General features: G+C 38.6%; 2 protein-coding genes across 2 annotated transcripts; one reads left to right on the plus strand and one right to left on the minus strand.

Annotated features, from left to right (window-relative positions):
• Nucleotides 1–7,439: 7,439 nt before the first annotated feature.
• vdac2 (voltage-dependent anion channel 2) lies at nucleotides 7,440–13,358 on the plus strand. Its single transcript, XM_023280745.3, has 9 exons — nucleotides 7,440–7,598; nucleotides 8,811–8,882; nucleotides 9,003–9,052; nucleotides 9,674–9,826; nucleotides 9,969–10,021; nucleotides 11,825–12,052; nucleotides 12,492–12,642; nucleotides 12,749–12,806; nucleotides 12,962–13,358. The coding sequence occupies exons 2-9, from the start codon at nucleotides 8,816–8,818 to the stop codon at nucleotides 13,051–13,053; spliced, it is 852 nt and encodes a 283-aa protein (XP_023136513.1). The 5' UTR covers nucleotides 7,440–7,598; nucleotides 8,811–8,815; the 3' UTR covers nucleotides 13,054–13,358.
• Nucleotides 13,359–14,989: 1,631 nt separating this feature from the next.
• LOC111575537 (neurofilament light polypeptide) lies at nucleotides 14,990–18,379 on the minus strand. The gene is made up of 3 exons (XM_023280735.3): nucleotides 17,282–18,379; nucleotides 17,084–17,208; nucleotides 14,990–16,678 (listed from the first exon to the last, which is right to left on the minus strand). Exons 1-3 carry the CDS (start codon nucleotides 18,224–18,226, stop codon nucleotides 15,457–15,459), a joined length of 2,292 nt encoding a protein of 763 aa, XP_023136503.2. The 5' UTR covers nucleotides 18,227–18,379; the 3' UTR covers nucleotides 14,990–15,456.
• Between the last annotated feature and the right edge of the window lie 602 nt (nucleotides 18,380–18,981).

Raw genomic sequence — 18,981 nt, forward strand, 5'->3', positions numbered from 1 at the left:
CACGAATGTAGCCATTTTCGAGGGTGAAAAGAAAGAAAGATATGCAAGGAAAAGGTTTGAGGAGGTTTGCTTTGTTTGTCCAAGATGTGTTTGACTTAAATAAATCTAGGATCTATCTCAGTAAAATAGTTTTGGATGACATCAGTGTTAGTTTTTAGGCAATGATGGAAAGCAGATCCATCATTGCTTTTTGTTTGTACTTGGTGTGTTAAAGAATATTTAAAGATTAGGATGTATTTTTGTCGTACACTCTATGCAAATTAATTAACAGCTCTAAAAAATTTTTTCTTCTTTCAGATGGCATGGATTTCATAACTAATTAGTGTAGAGAAGAAATTCGTTAAAGGTCCCATATTGTGCCCAATTTCAGCAAATTAATGAAAACCTCGTATGTCTTCACAATGTTCATTTCAATTTTTCAGCTCAAAAAATACTGCATATGTTTAATTTTACAATAAATGTATAGCCCCTGCTGTTAGAGCTGTTCTAAACGGGCTGTTTCTGTGTTGCTGCTGTCTACCCCCCCTTCAGGAAGAAGACTCTCTCTGCATCTGTCTGTGATTGGCAGTATGAAGTATAATAGCTGATCGCCAGGCAGCCAACACAGACTCTAACTTTCTGTCTGATTGATCATTTTACCTTGAAATAACTCTGAATTTTCAGCCCAACTATAGTTTTTAACTCATGTGTTGGGTGACTTTGCTGGACATCTTTGTGGTTATAAAAAGTGACTGCCAGATAACAAATAGGATGCATTTCAGTCACTATTTCATATTCGTTCCATTGTCCGACAACAGAAACTGCAAAAATAAAAAATTGTGAATGAGAAAAGCTTTATTTGGAATTTTGCTCTCCTGAAATTCAGTATATCGGAGCACAGAGAGCAGGAGAGAAGAAAAGAAAAGTAATACACTGGATTTTCAGGTTCCTTGGATGCTGGGAGTGCATGGAAGCTCTTTTTACACTCTTGCAGGAAGCAGGATTTAGTGTACTTTTCTTGTGACTGAGACATTTTAGAATAAATACAAGGAGCTCTAGCAAGTGAACAAACCTGGCAGACTGTGAGGCAGCTCAGACTCATCTCACAAGCAGCAGCCAGTAAAGGGGAAGGATTATCCATCCATCCATTATCTATACACCGTTTAATCCTCACTAGGGTCATGGGGGGGGGCTGGAGCCTATCCCAGCTGACTCAGGCGAAGGCAGGGGACACCCTAGACAGGTCACCAGTCTGTCGCAGGGCTACATACAAAGACAAACAATCACTCTCACATTCACACCTACGGGCAATTTAGAGTAATCAATTAACCTCAGCATATTTTTGGACTGTGGGAGGAAGCCGGAGTACCCGGAGAAAACCCACGCATGCACAGGGAGAACATGCAAACTCCATGCAGAAAGATCCCAGGAAAGCCGGGACGCGAACCAGGGACCTTCTTGCTGCAAGGCGAAAGTGCTAACCACTACACCACCGTGCAGCCCTGGGAAGGATTATGCAAAGTTTTATTTCTTTTTTTAGAAGTTCTATTTCTAATCCTAATTTTTAAATTTCTATTTAATTTATAAAAGTATTTGTGTATTTTACCATCTAATTATTTCTTTAACTGTATTTCATTGTTCATTTTATTTTCTTTTAGCCTTTATTTATTCATGTATGTAATTATTTTACTTATTTACTGTCAATACTATTATTATCATTTTTAGTCTTGTGTTTATGGTTTGACCTTGTATGTTTCTTTTAGTCTACTTGTTCTTTCCCTTTCTTGGATGTGCATTTTGTTTTCAATCTGGTGTTGTACTAATTTATATTGAGAATCTCTTCCCACGTTTGGACTGACCAGCCCTCTTTTTCATTGTCTGCCTTGCAACAATGGGAAAGAGGCACCGTTTATGTTTTGACAACCTATATCTAATGAGTTATTGATGCTGGAAGTCTGAATCTGTGAATATCTTTCCAACTTTACTGAACTTGGGGCCACTACCACCTAAGGAGTGATATATTTAATTCTGAAAAAAGCATTTAGCCATACTTAAAGATTTAAGTGCTTTATTAACATGGAACTAAAAATTTTGTATTGTTTTATTATCCCAGGTTCTGTCTGAAAAGAGGTGGCATCATTTTAAACAGTGAAATCAAACTAACAAAATGTAATGACCAACCAGTGAGCAATACTGGATTCTGCAAAAACATAAACAACTTTTTTTTTAGATCTAAATCTTATCTTAACACAGTTAATGTATTAACTTATTTTTGTGTGTATGCATGTATTTATTGATTTATTTAGTACTGTTAACATATCAGAGTTCTGAGTGAGTTTTTCTTAAGATAGGCAAAGGCCATTTATTGATTACATATAGGCTGTTAAATGTTTATTAAAAACTAAAAAGCATTTAAAAAAAAAAAACAACTTAGGCATTTATTGAGTCACTAAAATACTGTAGAGTACAGACCACATCAGCATGATTATAAGCATCCTCTGGTAAATGAACAACCAGATACTGATGTCTCTCACCATATGGACTTCAGGAGATGACTGGGGGATGATAAACTGTGACCTACTGGTTGGGTTCTCTCTGTTCTCATGTTTCTTACATGTTTGTCCCCTGACAGCCGGGTCCTAATGTTTTTTGAGCAACACACCATACTATGATGTTTTTACAATGATGGTTCTACTATGGAACCAGTTTGACATGTTCAGGTGTTCTTTGTGTGAAAACTCAGAGATTTCAGGTATCAGAAGGTGGTTTTCAACTTTCTTTGTTAACTTTCTGCTTCAACTTTAAATTAAATTTCCTTCACTAAGCCAGCCCTCTGGACTTCCAGGAAGCTGTGTTCCTATTGGCTGTCCAGGTGGCTGCTTGGTGTTATCAGGAACACCTGAGCAGCTTGGTGTTATCAGGAACACCTGAGCAGCTCAGTGTCTTCCTGCTTTATTTAGCTGCAGACAAACATTTCCTCTGCTTCTCTTCACCACTGAGGTTTGGCTCTGTTGCTTCAGTTTGTTCTTTAGGCGTTGGTTTGCAGCTTCCAGCAGTAAAATCATCTTTAATGTGTTTCTTGGTGTGTTTTAGGGCTTTGTACTGGATAGTTGTCTTGGTAAATGTGGTTCTTTAGCCACAGTTAGCACATGGTGCTAATGTGTGCAGTGATTAGTGGGTTTGATGCAGCTGAGTTGTGTCTTTATCTTGGCTGTAGTGAGTCTTCAGAGGTTTTTGGTCAGACACATTCTGTATTCTTGCTTGAGAACCAGCGTTGGTTGTCCAGAAGGTAAGAGTTCCTGTCCTGATTCTCTGTTCTCAGAGGTTCTCTGGTAGGCTGCAGGAGACTTTAGTGTTTGGGTTGTACTAGTTTGGTTTTTGTATGGTTTCATTTGGACGACTATCTTGAGGCCCCTCCATGTGGTTTAGTCAGGTTTTCTGGAACAGTTCTACAAAGCAACCTGCAGCAGAAGAGACTTTGAGAGTTTTTAGGAAGTTCTGGAGACCAGACTGTAGAGCAGCAGAAACATTTGTCAGCAGTTTGAGCAGGAGAAGGTGAGCTTCAGAGTAGAAATGAGACAGAAACCTTCTTGACCCGTGTGGTGAGGTCCTGTACCAAGAGTTTGAGCAGGTTGTGAAGAGTCTGTAGTTCTTTGGTCTGAAAGCACAAGAACAGTCGACTCATTAAAGGAGAAAACAGGAGATATTGTTGGTTTTTCTGTCGCTCTGCAGTTTCCTTAGACTGAATATCAAGTTTATATTTTAAATGATTTCCCTTGTGAGCCCAAGAAGACTTCAATAAACTCCCTCCATCCCCTGGACACAACATATTTTATTACCATGTTAAATGTTTTTTTGTTTTTTTTTTGAATGTTTTTGAGTTTTAATCATAGTTTTTTCTCTTTGCTTGTTTAGTTTTGTCATCTGTGTAAAAGGTGCTAAACAAATAAAGTTGAATTGATAAACTGAATAATTGACTAACTCATGATTGTGACAACAGAAGTATTTTCATTGTGATTTAAGGGTTTATTTCATTTTTAAGGTTGGGGTTAAAATCTTGACAGAAAAAGAAGATTAAAGAAATAAACTACATAACAAAAAGCAATTAAATCAAACAAAAAAATTGGTACAATAAAACTTTTTAAAAGTTTTATTGTTAAAAAGATTTAAGAAATTTAAGATGTAATTTTCTAATTAAACATTTAATTTTTTAATTAAATGTTTTGTCTTTTTAAAGGTTTAATAATCTAATTAAATGTTTAGCATTTTTTAAAATGTTTAATATTCTTGTTTAATTTTATTTTTTAAATGTTTAATTATGGAAAATATTTTATCTGTAATTTTTAATATTTGTATTTTAACAATTTTGTTTAATTTCATAATGACATGTATTGTATGTTGTTGAATTATCTAATTCAATATTTTGTCTGTTTAATAGAGTTAAACATTAAATACAATTAAATTATATGTACATATACCACCTTTTAATGTTTAGTTTTCTTATTAAATGCTTCATTGTATTTTCTGTTTAATTCCTATTTGAAGTTTTATTGTCTTTATGATGTAATTTTCTAATTAAACATTTAATTTTTTAATTAAATGTTTTGTCTTTTTAAGGGTTTAATGATCTGATTAAATGTTTTGCATTTTTAAAAATGTTTAACATTCTTCTTGTTTAATTGTATTTTTTAAATGTTTAATGATGGAAAATACTTTATCTGTAATTTCTAATATTTGTATTTTAAAAATTTTGTTTAATTTCATAACGACATGTATTGTATCATGTTGAATGATCTCATTCGATATTTTGTCTGTTTAATAGAGTTAAACATTAAATTACATTAAATTATATTAAACAGACAAAATATCGAATGAGATCATTCAACATGATACAATACATGTCGTTATGAAATTAAACAAAATTTTTAAAATACAAATATTAGAAATTACAGATAAAGTATTTTCCATCATTAAACATTTAAAAAATACAATTAAACAAGAAGAATGTTAAACATTTTTAAAAATGCAAAACATTTAATCAGATCATTAAACCCTTAAGACAAAACATGAGTGCTCATATAGCTCAACGGGTTAAGCGGGTGACCCATGTACAGGGGCTGGTCCCCGACGCAGCGTCCCGGGTTCGAGTCCCGCTAGTGGCCCTTTGCTGCAAGTCTTCCCCATTTCCTGTCTGTCTCTCACTACACCTATCCAATAAAAAGACAAAACATTTAATTAAAAAATTAAATGTTTAATTAGAAAATTGTATCTTAAAGACAATAAAAGTTCAAATAGGAATAACACTGAAAATACAATGAAGGATTTAAAAAGAAAATTAAACATTAAAAGGTGGTAAAACATTTAAAAAGAAAAACTTAAAGATTTAATCGAAACATTAACAGACTGTCTGAAGGTTCAAACTAACAGAGACCTACTCAAGAACTTTTAAGATTTCAGTCCTCAGACTGTGTGAAGGTTCAAACTAACAGAGAAGTACTCAGGAACTTAGAAGATATCAGTCCTTGGACTGTCTGGAAGTTCAATCTAACAGAGAACTACTGTGGGACTTAGAAAATTTCAGCCCTCAGACTGTGTGAAAGCTCAGGTCCTGAGGACTCGGGAGGTCTGGAGGCTTTGAAAGTCTTGGAACTGAGGGTTCAACCCTCCAGCACAAAGGCTGAAGTCCAACCTCCTGAGAAAAACGATCGAGTCGAGACTCAAGTTAAAAAAAACTCGAAAATGGCAAAAAAAATAGATGATAAATGCGCAAAAAAAAAAAAAAAAAAAGTATCGCGCGCAGCTTAGAGGGAACAGTGGTCCCAAAACTGTTGATAAATTATTTCTCAATAAAACCTCATAACCAGTTACATAAGCACACCCTCTTTACTGACCTCTTTACCAATAAACCCCAAGACATACTTTGCCAAAATCCATAATAATCCATAAAATCTTTATTTGCACCAGCCCCATGTGAAAATGACATCAGTCTGTATTTGTAGAGCATCTCATGAATGTAGCAGCACCGTTTAAATGTTTCATAACACAGAATATAAGCAAAGAGTATATAGGGATACAGACAAACATGGGAAATAAGAAACGTGCTCTTCAATAGTTATTGTCATTATTATTACTAGTAATATTATTTTTGTGTCCACTACAACCCATACAATCATCTAGTGTAGTCAAACAGGAATGTGTGCATGGCGAATCAAATCCAAAACAATCCATGAACCAACGACCACGTCTTGATTGCACTTCATATTATTGACCACTAGATGTCCTACTCGAGCACTGTGTGTCATTGAGACCTCGAGTAATGAACCATGTTTTGAATGAAGTGTCGAAGCTTCAACAAAGCCTCGATCAGCCATCACTACTTGTACAGCTGAGAGAAACGGCAGAACTAAATGTCTTAGTATCTTAACAGCTTTTACTTTACACCTCCAAATATTTAACAACCACAACACAACAAAAATGTCTTTTCAGCATATGGGACCTTTAATGTTTTGTTTTGACATTTGTTTCCTTTAGTAGCTTAATTCTTTGGGTCCCCGGGGGACCTTAGTAACTTAGTACTACTTGTTTAGCTTTTTTAGTGTGTTGGTCTCAGAAAATCTGCTTTGTTATATCCTCGTGAGACCCAGCGCATTCATTTATGTCCTCTGTACTGGACATTTGTATTTGTTCTATATCTCTGGACTCATTTAAGCTACCCTACTAAATCCTAATGTGTTCAATAGAGGACATCGTGGCTTTTCCAGTGATATCTCATGATTGGAATGGGAAAATGGGAACTTTGTTTTCTTCCAGGGACAAAATGGAGGCGGCAGCAAAACTCGCTTGCCAGGAAAAGAGAAAAGTTAAGTCAAATACTGTTAAGATACTGTTGTTTTACTTATGGTAGTCATATATTTTCTTGTTTATGAACATGTCAGGAATTATAAATTGGGGTCAGAGTTCAGTTAAACGTTTGTTCAAGATGTGTTTGACTTAATCTGCACTTTATGAATGTCAAATGTAATGGACATGAGAATGATTTAATATATTTTCTATGTAAAGTAATTAATGTAATAAAAAATAGTTGTTTCTAACTATGTTTCATTCAACTGCTTAAATTTTGCACTATTGTTATTTAATTTAGTTTCTTAAAGTTTAATTAGAAAACAGATCGGCATGTTTTCTTGTCAGCCTATTTTGATTTCGATGACTCGCTGTTTTTTTATGGTAAAATCGTTGTCTACTACAGTGGACATGCTGTAAAATTTAAAATAAAAAGATTTTTTATAAAATTCTAAAATGTGAGTTGTTTTTTTCTTAGCTCTAAAAAGGCAGGAAATAACAACAAAAAAAGGTTTCATATCGAAGATGCTTTTTTTTTTCTTCGGTTCACAGGATGACATTGTGGCAAATACGCGGACGACAGTGACGTAAAACCATTTCTGCTCAGGCACATGTGCGGCCCTCCCGGGTCCTGAGGCGGGATGTGATAGGTCTGGTTTCATTGCAGTGCAGTCTCCTTCAGCTCGCCCTCCAACCGGTGACGCCTGCCTCGGCCGTGCGGTGTGAGGAACATCTCCAAAAAAGTCACTTTCGTTTACCACTAGCTCCATCTCCTACCGGTAAGAGACTCTTTTATTCACTCTGACAGTGTTATTCTACTTAATAGCAGGAGAGAATATGTGTCAAAGCGCGCTTTACACAAGCCGGTACTCTGCAGGCTAACAGTTAGCTATGCTAGCTGCACTTAGCATGCTGCGTCTGACACGTCGGGTGAAACGGCCAGGTTTGCGTGATTTTTCACGTTTCCTTCTGCCGACAAAAGCACAGTGTGTCCTTCAGAGCTACTCTAGAAGCACGTCAACAACTTATATTTTAACCATTGACGATGTTGGTGTTGTTAACTACCCTCTGGCCTACTTCACAGCTTGGTTTAACAAGCAAGGGGACGGTTTGATTAACACATCTCACTAATTGGCACAGGCATGTACCTTGCCACGCCTAGCTGTGGCTGCCAGTTCACGGGTGGAGCAGTTTTAATAAGAGCCAGGCCTGAAAGAGGTGCACTAGTGCGTCAAAATGGCTCCTCTCTTAGTCAGTAACCTTGTCTGTCGACTGGTAGGCACTAATGGGACTACCTGCACCACTGGAATGCTAGAAGAGGTGTTAAATAAAAAGTGAAACCAACTTTGTAACTGTCATGGTTAAGATTGGGAAAGTCTAACTAGTAAGTCTGCAGTAAAGAAGCCCATTCATCTGGCTATCAACATGATGGTAAGATTGGTTAAAAATGGGCAACAATGAAAGGCCCAGCTTTCCTCTCAACAGGTGTGACAACTGCAGAAAGGTTACATACTACTGCAGTTGGCGTCCTCATGTGAACCAGGCTTGTGTTCTTCAGCCTTAAAAATAATTGTATTAGATGCAGAAATGTAAAATTACAAAGTTGCTAGCTTGAAAATGTATTCATATTGTTACTACAACCATGATTCAGACAAACTTTACATAACTGAATGGTTTTTGTTCACTGCAACTTGTAGAGGCATGACATGAATGGTGTGTTTAAAAGAGATCTGCTAATATATTTAATTATTGGTGCCATCCAACTCATACAGAGACACTTGTCCAGCTTGCTGTTCAACAGTTTCCTTGCATTTTCAGTTGATTTATCAGTTGTATACATATATCATTCTCAGTGAATTTTTAATGGTGTTTTTTGTAGTCCACACAATTCCCCTTTTGCATTGTTGTAACTGTGTGCAGTGTGCTGTAAACACATTTTCACTGTAGATCAGGGGCATAATTTGACTTTTGTATTTTGCTTCTATCTACAGATACAATGGCCGTGCCTCCCACATACGCTGACCTGGGCAAGTCTGCCAAGGATATCTTCAACAAAGGCTATGGTATGCCATCTACAGTTTGACCAAGTAGTACTGGGATATTAAAGTAGCTTAATTGCTAAGTCTAGTTGATATAGTTCACTAACTATGAAATAATCTGAATAATACAAATCTTTCTTTCAGGATTTGGCTTGGTGAAGCTTGATGTCAAGACAAAGTCAGCCAGTGGAGTGGTAAGATCATTTTTCTTGTCATTTTATTTGTGGTTTAAAAATAGAAACTAACCTCTGACTCCATAGTCGCTACACTGTATGGTATTTCCAGCAGTAACAATAACAAGCTGCCACACAGAACAATCAACTTTTAATATTGCTCACCCGCACAGATTGTCTCTGCAACTGATTTAGTTTTATTTTTTTCTCAACATTTTGCAGATTTTATTTATGTATATGTTCAGTATCCAAAATTTGCCAGAACCTAATTTGAAATCTAGAAATTGCTTGTTTTGTCTGACCAACAGTCACAAACTTCATGGTAATCAAATTGTTTTACAAAACACAACTGCAGACCTAACCTTATGTTTGTGAAATTTTAACCTCTTTCTGTTTGGCATTTTTGCTTGATGAATTGCTTAATTAATCATCGAATGTACCAATTAATTTTCTGTTAAAATTATCCTTTGCAGCAACTTTTTAAGTGAAGTAATTGTCTTTCAAAATGTTTTTTTGTCATTAACAAGAATTGCTAGCAGCCCAGTCAAACTCAAAGCAGGCTTATTTTTTATTTGTTATTGTTTGATCTAGAGTAGCCTGCTTTTCTTGTGACTGGCATTCTTCTAACACTGTGTCTTGCAGGAATTCAAAACATCTGGTTCCTCCAACACTGACACCAGCAAAGTTGCCGGCAGCCTGGAAACTAAATACAAGAGGTCAGAATATGGTCTGACCTTCACTGAGAAGTGGAACACTGACAACACCTTGGGAACAGAAATCACTGTTGAAGATCAGGTGAGCAGACTCCTCGAGTATTTTCTGCTCTTGTTATGTAACAATGGATGTCAAAAAGAAAAGTACCTACACATGACACATGCATGACCTCCAGTATTCATATATTTTATTGTTAAATGGTTTATATTGTTGCTTCACACAGATTGCCAAGGGACTGAAGTTGACTTTCGACACAACCTTCTCACCAAACACCGGGTAAGGCGATAATTAAAATGAGTTCATTTGAATTTCACTTGAAATGTTAACAAATGTGGGCTGCAATGCCTGCTGCCTTTCTACACGAGTAATTATGGCAACTTGATCTTTGCTGCACATGCTTCTGACAAGTGTCACTGCCGACCATGTGACCCTAGTCCCCAGTATGGAGCCAGTCTGTTGTAACACATTACTGTGATTGGCTGTCAGTTTTTGCACCTTTTGTGTCCCTCAAGTGTGTTGCAGTTCACTGGAAAAATCAAAACAGTTTTAGTAATGTGCACAGATACTCAGTTTCAAATGTGTTTGCTTTAGAAGTTTAAATCACATCAAGAACAGAACACATGGCCCAGAAGATGCGTGTCCTCTTTCATATTGAGTGCTGTATGGTTGGTGACGGTGGAGTTATGTGCCTACATTGAGACAGCATGTTCAGGGCTGCAGTGTCATGGTCAGAATGGCAAATAAACACCAGCATTGAGCAAAATGCTTGTTTAGTAACAATAATTGTCATATTAAAAAAGAAGTTTAGTAGTGTCTCTTTATCTATTAATGATTTTAAAATTAATGCAGTGATTCATAAATCGTGTACCTTGTGTTTTAAAGGTCGACCGTGTGATTCTAGAGAGAGATTGATGTTAGTTTCTTTAGAATTTGTATATAGATTGTGTTACATTGACCGTGACTGTTGCTCCCATGGCTCCCTTTCCCCAGTCCTTTATACAGTTACTCCAGGGCTCCAGACAGACATTTCCACTGGTAGCACAGGTGCGACTAACCTTCTCAATTGGTCGCACCTCCCACCTTGTCACAGGCAAAACACATAACTTGCTGAACATCTGCTTATCGATAGACACCACATTTATCCATGTTCAATAAACGCCCTACATTGCAGACTGTGGTAGCTGTGGTGCACTCAGACAGATGTGTGACCAAAAATGACCTTGAAAAGACTAAACTTGGACGTTCTAATGTCAGACTGGTCCTAGATGAAACAGTGATTTCTTTACTACATCTGGTCTTTGCTATGAGAGGAAAAAACATTTCATGAGAAGATTGCAATAGATAGTGTTCATGTAATGGTGCACAGCTAAAATCATTATTGTGATTAATGTTCATTTAATTTTGTGACCCTACTTCTGCATTAGCCATTGTAAGCGAATGAATAGCTTGTTTTTTCCCTTCATCAGTTCAGTATCTTCCTGCCTCTACCTGCCTCCTGATCATCACGTGTCTGTCGGTCCTCTTTGTCTGCCTCTTCCCTCGTTTTCTTTTTAAATAATCAGCTACAGATCACTTTATCTTTTAAACACACATCAACTGAACAGCTTGTTTTATGCAACAGATAGGGACCGACTGACAGAGCCGCCGAAGTTATGAAAGTAATACAGCCACACCAATACAGCGAGTAGTGATCATTATTCACTCGCACAAATGCATCCAGTTAGAATTTCAGCTCAAACTCTCTCAAAAAAAAATCACTAATGCAAACATTTTCGTCGCAGTCTGGAGCCCTGTGGTGTATCTTGTGTGGATCAGTCTACTTTGTTTCCCCATTTACATAACGAAGGCTGTGTAGAAATGTCAGGTTTTTGTATTTTTATACTGAATGAATTGCAAGATGGTGATATACTCTGTATCATAATTTTAAACATGCAGTTAATTTTTGTGTCACTTTATGATGGTCAGAGTACGCTATTCATCTCCCCAGAGAAAGTTGCAGTATAAATACAGCATTATTTATTTGCATTAGGCAAAATGTGGGTTAGTTTGAGCTCTGCAAAGGTTTCTTCTCATCAACAGCAAGAAGAGTGGCAAAGTTAAGACCGCCTACAAGCGCGAGTATGTCAATCTGGGCTGTGATGTTGACTTTGACTTCGCTGGTCCCACCATCCACGGGGCCGCTGTCGTTGGCTACGAGGGATGGCTCGCTGGTTACCAGATGAGCTTCGACACTGCCAAATCCAAAATGACCCAGAACAACTTTGCCATTGGCTACAAGACAGGAGACTTCCAGCTACATACCAATGTGTAAGTAGAAATCTTTTTACGCACAGTTTGGATTTTTATCAGGTGTTGGCACTTTATTTTTATTCTAATGAGTCTTGAAGGCTACATTAAGAATACACAAGTAACCACAGAAAGAGCTTATAAAAAATGGGCATCTGTAGGTTGCTGTATACACACATCTTTCTTTTTTTTTTTCTCCTTCCCCTATGGTGGCACGAAAACCCCACCACCAGATGCTATTCTTGTATGTGATATGTGATACTGAAATTGTTTTAAGCTTGTAACAAAATTTTTAATTGCCCCCTGGGGACAAATAAAGTTTTCTGAATCTGAAAAAAACATGACAAATCAAATGGACGGAAGGTGGAAGAATATGGTTTTACAAGCAGATGGCAAGACATCAAATCCCCACATAAGTTCCTGTTGCATAACATCTTTTCTTCTTTTCTAATATTTAAAGCAATGATGGCGCTGAGTTCGGTGGCTCCATCTACCAGAAGGTCAGCGACAAGCTGGAGACAGCAGTCAACCTGGCATGGACCGCTGGCAGCAACAGCACACGCTTCGGTATTGCAGCCAAATACCAGCTGGACAAAGATGCCTCCATCAGTGTAAGTAAAGGCAGCAGAGGATTGAAGATTGAGGTGGATGAGAAGACTGTAAAACCTAAAGAATTAATTGTGACTGACTGACTTGTATGTTGCCTTTTCCCTATAGGCTAAAGTGAACAACAATAGCCTTGTTGGTGTTGGGTACACCCAAACTCTTAGACCAGGTAAGTGGTTTCCTAAAGTTTGACTGGCCACTGACCTATTCAGTTTATTACGTCTATTTTGGGAAACATCCTGCATCTTCAGAACCTGCGTTTGAGACGAGTAATTTTGTGTTTGCACATGAGAGGATTAATGTTGGTTGCTGTTGTGTGTGCAGGTGTGAAACTCATCCTGTCTGGCCTGGTCGATGGAAAGAACATCAATGCAGGAGGCCACAAGCTGGGTCTGGGCTTGGAACTGGAAGCTTAAGCTTTCCTCAAACTGCAAGGGACTAGGGAATATCAGAAGAATCTGGCCTTAAATGTATGTCCAACTCAAACCAGCAAGGGGATATCTTGGAGAGATTGGTTCAAAGGCTACTGCAACAAACTCTTAACTTGAGTACCACTTCAAGCTGGTGCTTTTGTCATTGGTACATTTTACCTTTGTTGCTTTTTACTTAGTAGTTGCATCTACTCAAGAGACAGTTTCTGACATGTTATTTAAAAATCATGTCTTTGTTCCTGTCCAGCACTGCCATAATAATTTGATCAATACAATCCCTCTGTCATCAACTTTGTGTGGCTTTTTTGTGCTGCCCCCAGACACTCCGTTTTTTTTTTATGTGAGAACATTAGTTCACGGATTTGTGTGGTGAGCGTTGCCATACTTTCTCGCTGATTTCAAAAATCATAATCATCTGATATTCCTTTGTCATCTGAACAGTTTTCATTTGCAAATAATGTTAAGTACACTAGACATTTTTTTTCTGCTGATATTTAAATACTGCTGCATCCCTCCTGTTCATGCACACGAGGACAAAGTTAAAGCTCTGTAATGTTCTGGTTTGCGTCGGCCATCGGGGTTTGTGATGTTCTGTTAAAGCTGCACACGTGACCATCCCTTAAACTTGGCAGTTTTTGGGTTGCTTAAAGTTGGATCTGTAAGTATGAGAGAAACCTGCACACACGGCCGACCAAGCAGAATTCATTTTTGTTTATTCTGTACTAACGGACGACTCGGGGGCACATCGTTATTGTTCACAGCAATGCCAAACTATCATTCGTGGGAAGAGGTGTGACTTAAAGTTGCACATGTGCACACTCAAAGTGCTTCCCTGTACTGGGCAGAGACAGAGCCCACAGGAAGTCTTGGAGGTCCTTATGTGTATGTATAAATTTTCAATAAAGTCTTTGAACTCCAAAAATGCATCTTAGTATGTGATGTTGGAAGTGCTACAAGCTCACTAACGTTAACCACCACTCTCAGCCCACCGCATCCCACTGGTTGATGCAGCCTTACATTCACCGTTAACTAGCTTGTTTGGTTGAACAATTGTTTCTAGTTAAGTGTTCAAGTGAAACTTCTTAATACTCTTAGCTTCTCTGGCTTGTTAAGGTACCTTTTTACACAACACAGAGTCTTTGAAACTTTGTGTAATGTTTTAATTTACCTCAGATTGCATTGACGCACTCTTCAACAAAAAACATGTTTTGACAAACTGAATAGGGAGCATTAGGAAACTAATGAGCTTTAAAAAAATCAGAAAAGTAATTGTAATATGAATCTGTTTTTGCCGTGTCTAGTTTGATACAGAAAAACAAACTGCTTGGGTAACTTGTCTTCTAGTCACATTAAGTTGTGCTTGCTTGTACTAATGAGTTAGATTTACCCACATGCTGACTATAAAAAGGTTAGAGGAAATAGGATAGATGACACTTGGTGCTGCACTTTCTTGCAACATGCTGAAGCATCAGGGATGCAGTGGGGGAAAAAATACAGTTGTCTATGAATGATGCACCTTCATTGCAGCTGCCCAGTCAATGTTAAAGCTGCACTTTAAAATGCAATCAGGATGATGTAGCCATCGCACGATGTTTGATTTATTGCCAAGCTTGTCATTAGTGTAGGGTTGGTTCAGGCATTTGTCCCTGTGTAAAATGATTATTATTAATCTAATGATCTGATCGTAAGCTACGGTGTTTTTGTTTTTTGCTTCAAGTACAAGTTCTTGGTCGGCGTTGAAACCAATCGATCTGATGACATGAGGTTGTTTAGACACATAATGAAAGACATAGACTTTAAAGAAAGTTACATTTATAGAAATACAACACATGTAAGTGGACTGCTTTTATTTCAAGAAAGCTAAAATAAAGCATCTGTCAGCACACATCAGCCGTTAGAGAAATGTAACCCAGAGCCACAGTATCTTTTGATATTGCATTTATTTCTCAGCGCATACCAAAGCAGATAAAGATCAACAAAAATCCAAAAGTGGACCCTGCATTTAAATTCATAACCACATTAGTTTTATGGTGAGTCAAGAGTCTTTTTTTATTCATTGCATTTAAAGTTCAAAGGCAAAGCTGTTGCAAACTTTAGAAGGATCATGTTCTCTCCCTTAAAAAACTTTGACTTTGAAGAGAAATTACAGCTTCGCTCTTTTGGCCTGACTCAGCTTGTGCCTTGAATTTGCATTTGCATCAGATAAGCCATTCTCTATTTTCAGTCTCTCTATCCCTGATATTTGCATTCCTCAGCTTCTGTCTTTAAGGTGGAAATGTCCCTTATCCTTTCTTCCTCCTCCATTGCAGATATGTTTAGGTTTTTGTGCACTTTTCCTTGTCTTTCTCTGACTTTCTACTCTCCACCCTCCCAGTTTTACCTTAAGGATCATTTATTTTCTGCAGACAGCTTTGCTTTCTGAACCTGACTGCTCTCTGCTGCCACCTGATGTAAGTCTTTGATTTCTGCAGTCCCAGTAGTCTTTTCCTTTGGCAAAGCAGTTTGAACTGTCTGGATGTTATCGCCACTGTTTGACTTCATACCCTCCACTTTTGGAAGACTTTTTGCCATAGATTTAACAGATGACTCTTCATCTTTATCTTTATTGCTTTCATGTTTTGCATGTTGAAGGCTTTTTGCTACTTTATCGTCACCATTTGCAGCATCAGGTTTACTGATTTCCTTTGGTTCTGCATGACTGTCTGCCTTTTGTACATTTTTTGGTGTTGAAGTTACTTGACCATTTTCTAAAAGTTCCCCTGTCTCTTTGGACAGAGTGCCTTTTGCCTCTGCTGTGAAATCTGTTTTAACCAAGGTTTTAGCTTTATCCTGCACTTCATCAACACTGCTTGGCTCTTGAGTTTTGTCCGAGGTTTCATCTACAGACTTCTTTGCTTGAGCTGAGTCCAAACTATCTTCCTCAGCATCTTCTTCTTGTTTCCCACCTTCAGATTTTATTAACTGTTCACCATTCACAATGACCTCTGGCTTTAAATCAGCTGGTTTTGGAGACAGATCTGTCTGAACTGTTTCTATGATCACTGCAGCTTCTTTCTCGTTCTCAGTATTTTCTTTCTTTTCCTCATCAAAGCCCTCACTCAATAAAACTTTACTTTCAGTATTTTTATCTATGCCACTGTCCCCTTTTTCGCCAACTGCCTCAGTGACCTCCGGCTCCTCTTCTCTATTTTGATCTTTTTCACCATCATTCACCTCACCTGGGCTCTCCTCACCCCTGTTATCACCACTATTCACTGAATCTTCCCCTGACTGATCCTGCTGACCGTCAGACATCTGGTCACCTTGTTCCTCTCCACTGTCTTTATTATCACCGTTCTCTTCCTCACTGCCCCCTCTCTCTCTTTTGGTACACTCATCTTTTTCCTCCTCCGATCCCGTCTCCTCAAACTCTGACATCTCAATTTCCCTGGTGGTCTCGGTGATGATCTCCTCCACAAACTTGTAGTGGGGCTCCACTCGCCTGTGCGGGCCTCCTGGCCGGCTGTGGCAGGGCAGGGTGTAAATGGGGGACTGGTGGTAGATGTAGGGCAGGGAGATGTGGGTGTCTGACATGGTGGAGAGCCGAGCCTCCTCTCCACAGAGAAGTTTCCTGCGGGATGGGAATAAACATATTTTAAGTGGTGATATTTAATCAAAGATAGTAGATGATAGCTACTAAAACAGGTGCAAAAACTACTCTTATAGCCTTTTCCAGTGTACTAGACTTAGCAAAAATATTGTTTTTTAATAAACTGTGGGTTGCCTTTATGGCTTAATTGCTTGTATGGGTTCCCCTTCGACTTATAGGTAATTCAATTACACATTAGCATTTTATGGACTGTTGTGATACTGTGATTCCCATAGTGCAACATGGTGTATGTTTGGCCAGGTACTTACTATTGCATTTAAATGCAGATTCAATGACAGCAGATGAGGATGAACAGTGGACACTTAGAGCAACAAAAAAAAAGCTAACATTTGGATATTTTTTCAGCATAAAAAATACTTATAATACCTGTAAGACAATATCTCCACATCCAAAGCCATCTTCACATTTAACAGGTCCTGGTACTCCCTCAGATATCCAGACATGTCAAATTTGCAGTTTATGAGCTCATTTTCAAGTTCTTTGATTGTGTTCTGCAGCAAGAGAAGACATTTGTTAGTGTATGTGCACGTGAACAAAAAGCATTTCTTCATTAAAATGTTATACCTGGTAGTGGATAATTTCCTCCTTGTGGCGATCCTCCACATCATGAAGTTGCTTCTCCAGTGCCTCTCTGGTGCCTTTAGCGCAGTCCAGTTCGACGGTTTTGGCCTGCAGGCGCCTCCTGTACTCCTGGATCTCTTGCTGGGAGGCTTTTAACGCGTCCCTCTTGCTTTCCGCTGCTTCCGTTAATCGTGCAAACTGAGATCGGAAAGTTTCCCCAATCTGCTGGACGTCGCACACGGTGTGACCTTCCAGCTGCGTCCTGATGTCCCGGAGTGCCGCAGTGACGCCGGGGTGACCAAATTCGTGCGCTCTCACAGTCAACTGCGCATCCTGTATTTGGTCAAACATTTCTGACACCTCGACCTCATGGTTTCTCTTCAGGAAGTGGATTTCGTCCACCAGAGACTGCGCCTTCTTGTCCAGCTGCAGTTTAGCCTGATACGCGTCGCTGATGTCCTTCTTCAGGACCATGATGTGTCCCTCTGCGTCGGATCTGCTGCGCGACTCCTTCTCGTGTTGCCTCCTCAAGCTGCACAGTTCCTCCTCTAGACTCTGATGCTCGATTTCAATCTGATGCTTCTGATGAGTGATGTCCTGAACCAGCTGCCTCAGCTTCCTCAGCTCTGGTCCGTACTCCTCCTCCAAACACGATGCGGGCTTTGCTTTCCCTCGGATCTCTTCGATTTCTCTCTCCAGCAGATGGTTGTGGCGCTCCAGCTGGTGCACCTTCTCTATGAATCCCGCAAGGCGGTCGTTCAAGCCGTGCATTAATTCTTTCTCATTAAACTTCCCAGATACGGGTTTGGAGGAATTCATGTCCGCTGACGTCCCCCTAATGGCTACGCTGGTGTCTAATCCCAAACGTCTCGGTTGGCGCTGTGAATACGCATCTTGAGCGGTTCTGTTCAGGATGTGGAGCCTGTTTTCAGTCATGCTGTGAGTCATGCTGCCTCTGTGAATCTCCGGTGCAGAAAGGCTCCATGCGGGCTTTTATAAGCGTCGCCATCTGCTCGGTCTGCAGAACGGAGCTGTCCGCGGTGCTGAGAAGGTGAAGAATCAGCTGATGCTTCAATGAAGCGCTTACTGCTCAGTTTGTCGCAGGCAGCACTGACGCAGGTGAACTGACTGTACGTGTCAATGCAAATATAATTTACAAACATTATTATTGTTATTATTATTATCATTGTGCTGCATTTACTCAAGTACAGTACTTAGATACACTGTAGAAAAAAAATCAAACAAAGGGTGAAAATCTGGCAGCAAGACTGCTAGGAAAAATATGTTATATCCTAAGCTATAGAAATTATTAGGCTGGTTTGAATACAGTAAAACCGCACCACACATCGTGAAATACAAAAGTGCTATTTGTAAAAGTACAGGTTTTTAATTTTGACATTTACAGTTTTTGTTTTGTTTTCTTTTGTTGCAGTCAGTATGTTAGTTGGGTCAATATATAATTGCGGGACTTTTTGTAACATAGTTGACAGGTATCATAGTTGACATTTTTACTGTTTTCAGGCCTAAAGTCAACATGGCTGCCTATAACCAAACACCACATGACGTTTTCACAGAAAGATTCTTCTAAATATTATGCATACAATTGAGTAAAATTGAAATTGAAAGTTATTTATGAAGATATTGTAGTAAACCTGTTGGTATGCGATAAATCCACACTTGACTCACACACTACTTTATATTAA

This window comes from Amphiprion ocellaris, chromosome 16 (genome assembly GCF_022539595.1).
Source record: "Amphiprion ocellaris isolate individual 3 ecotype Okinawa chromosome 16, ASM2253959v1, whole genome shotgun sequence".
NCBI lineage: Eukaryota > Metazoa > Chordata > Actinopteri > Pomacentridae > Amphiprion > Amphiprion ocellaris.

What these genes read in the sequence shown, in the direction of transcription:
- vdac2 (XM_023280745.3), top strand. Translation starts at nt 8,816, where the DNA reads ATGGCCGTGCCTCCCACATACGCTGACCTGGGCAAGTCTGCCAAGGAT. An exon ending in AAATCACTGTTGAAGATCAG is followed by an intron (nt 9,827 to 9,968) that starts GTGAGCAGACTC and finishes TGCTTCACACAG; the next exon opens with ATTGCCAAGGGACTGAAGTT. An exon ending in ACAAAGATGCCTCCATCAGT is followed by an intron (nt 12,643 to 12,748) that starts GTAAGTAAAGGC and finishes TTTTCCCTATAG; the next exon opens with GCTAAAGTGAACAACAATAG.
- LOC111575537 (XM_023280735.3), bottom strand. Translation starts at nt 18,226, where the DNA reads ATGACTCACAGCATGACTGAAAACAGGCTCCACATCCTGAACAGAACC. An exon ending in AGGAAATTATCCACTACCAG is followed by an intron (nt 17,209 to 17,281) that starts GTATAACATTTT and finishes CTCTTGCTGCAG; the next exon opens with AACACAATCAAAGAACTTGA. An exon ending in GTGGAGATATTGTCTTACAG is followed by an intron (nt 16,679 to 17,083) that starts GTATTATAAGTA and finishes CCCATCCCGCAG; the next exon opens with GAAACTTCTCTGTGGAGAGG.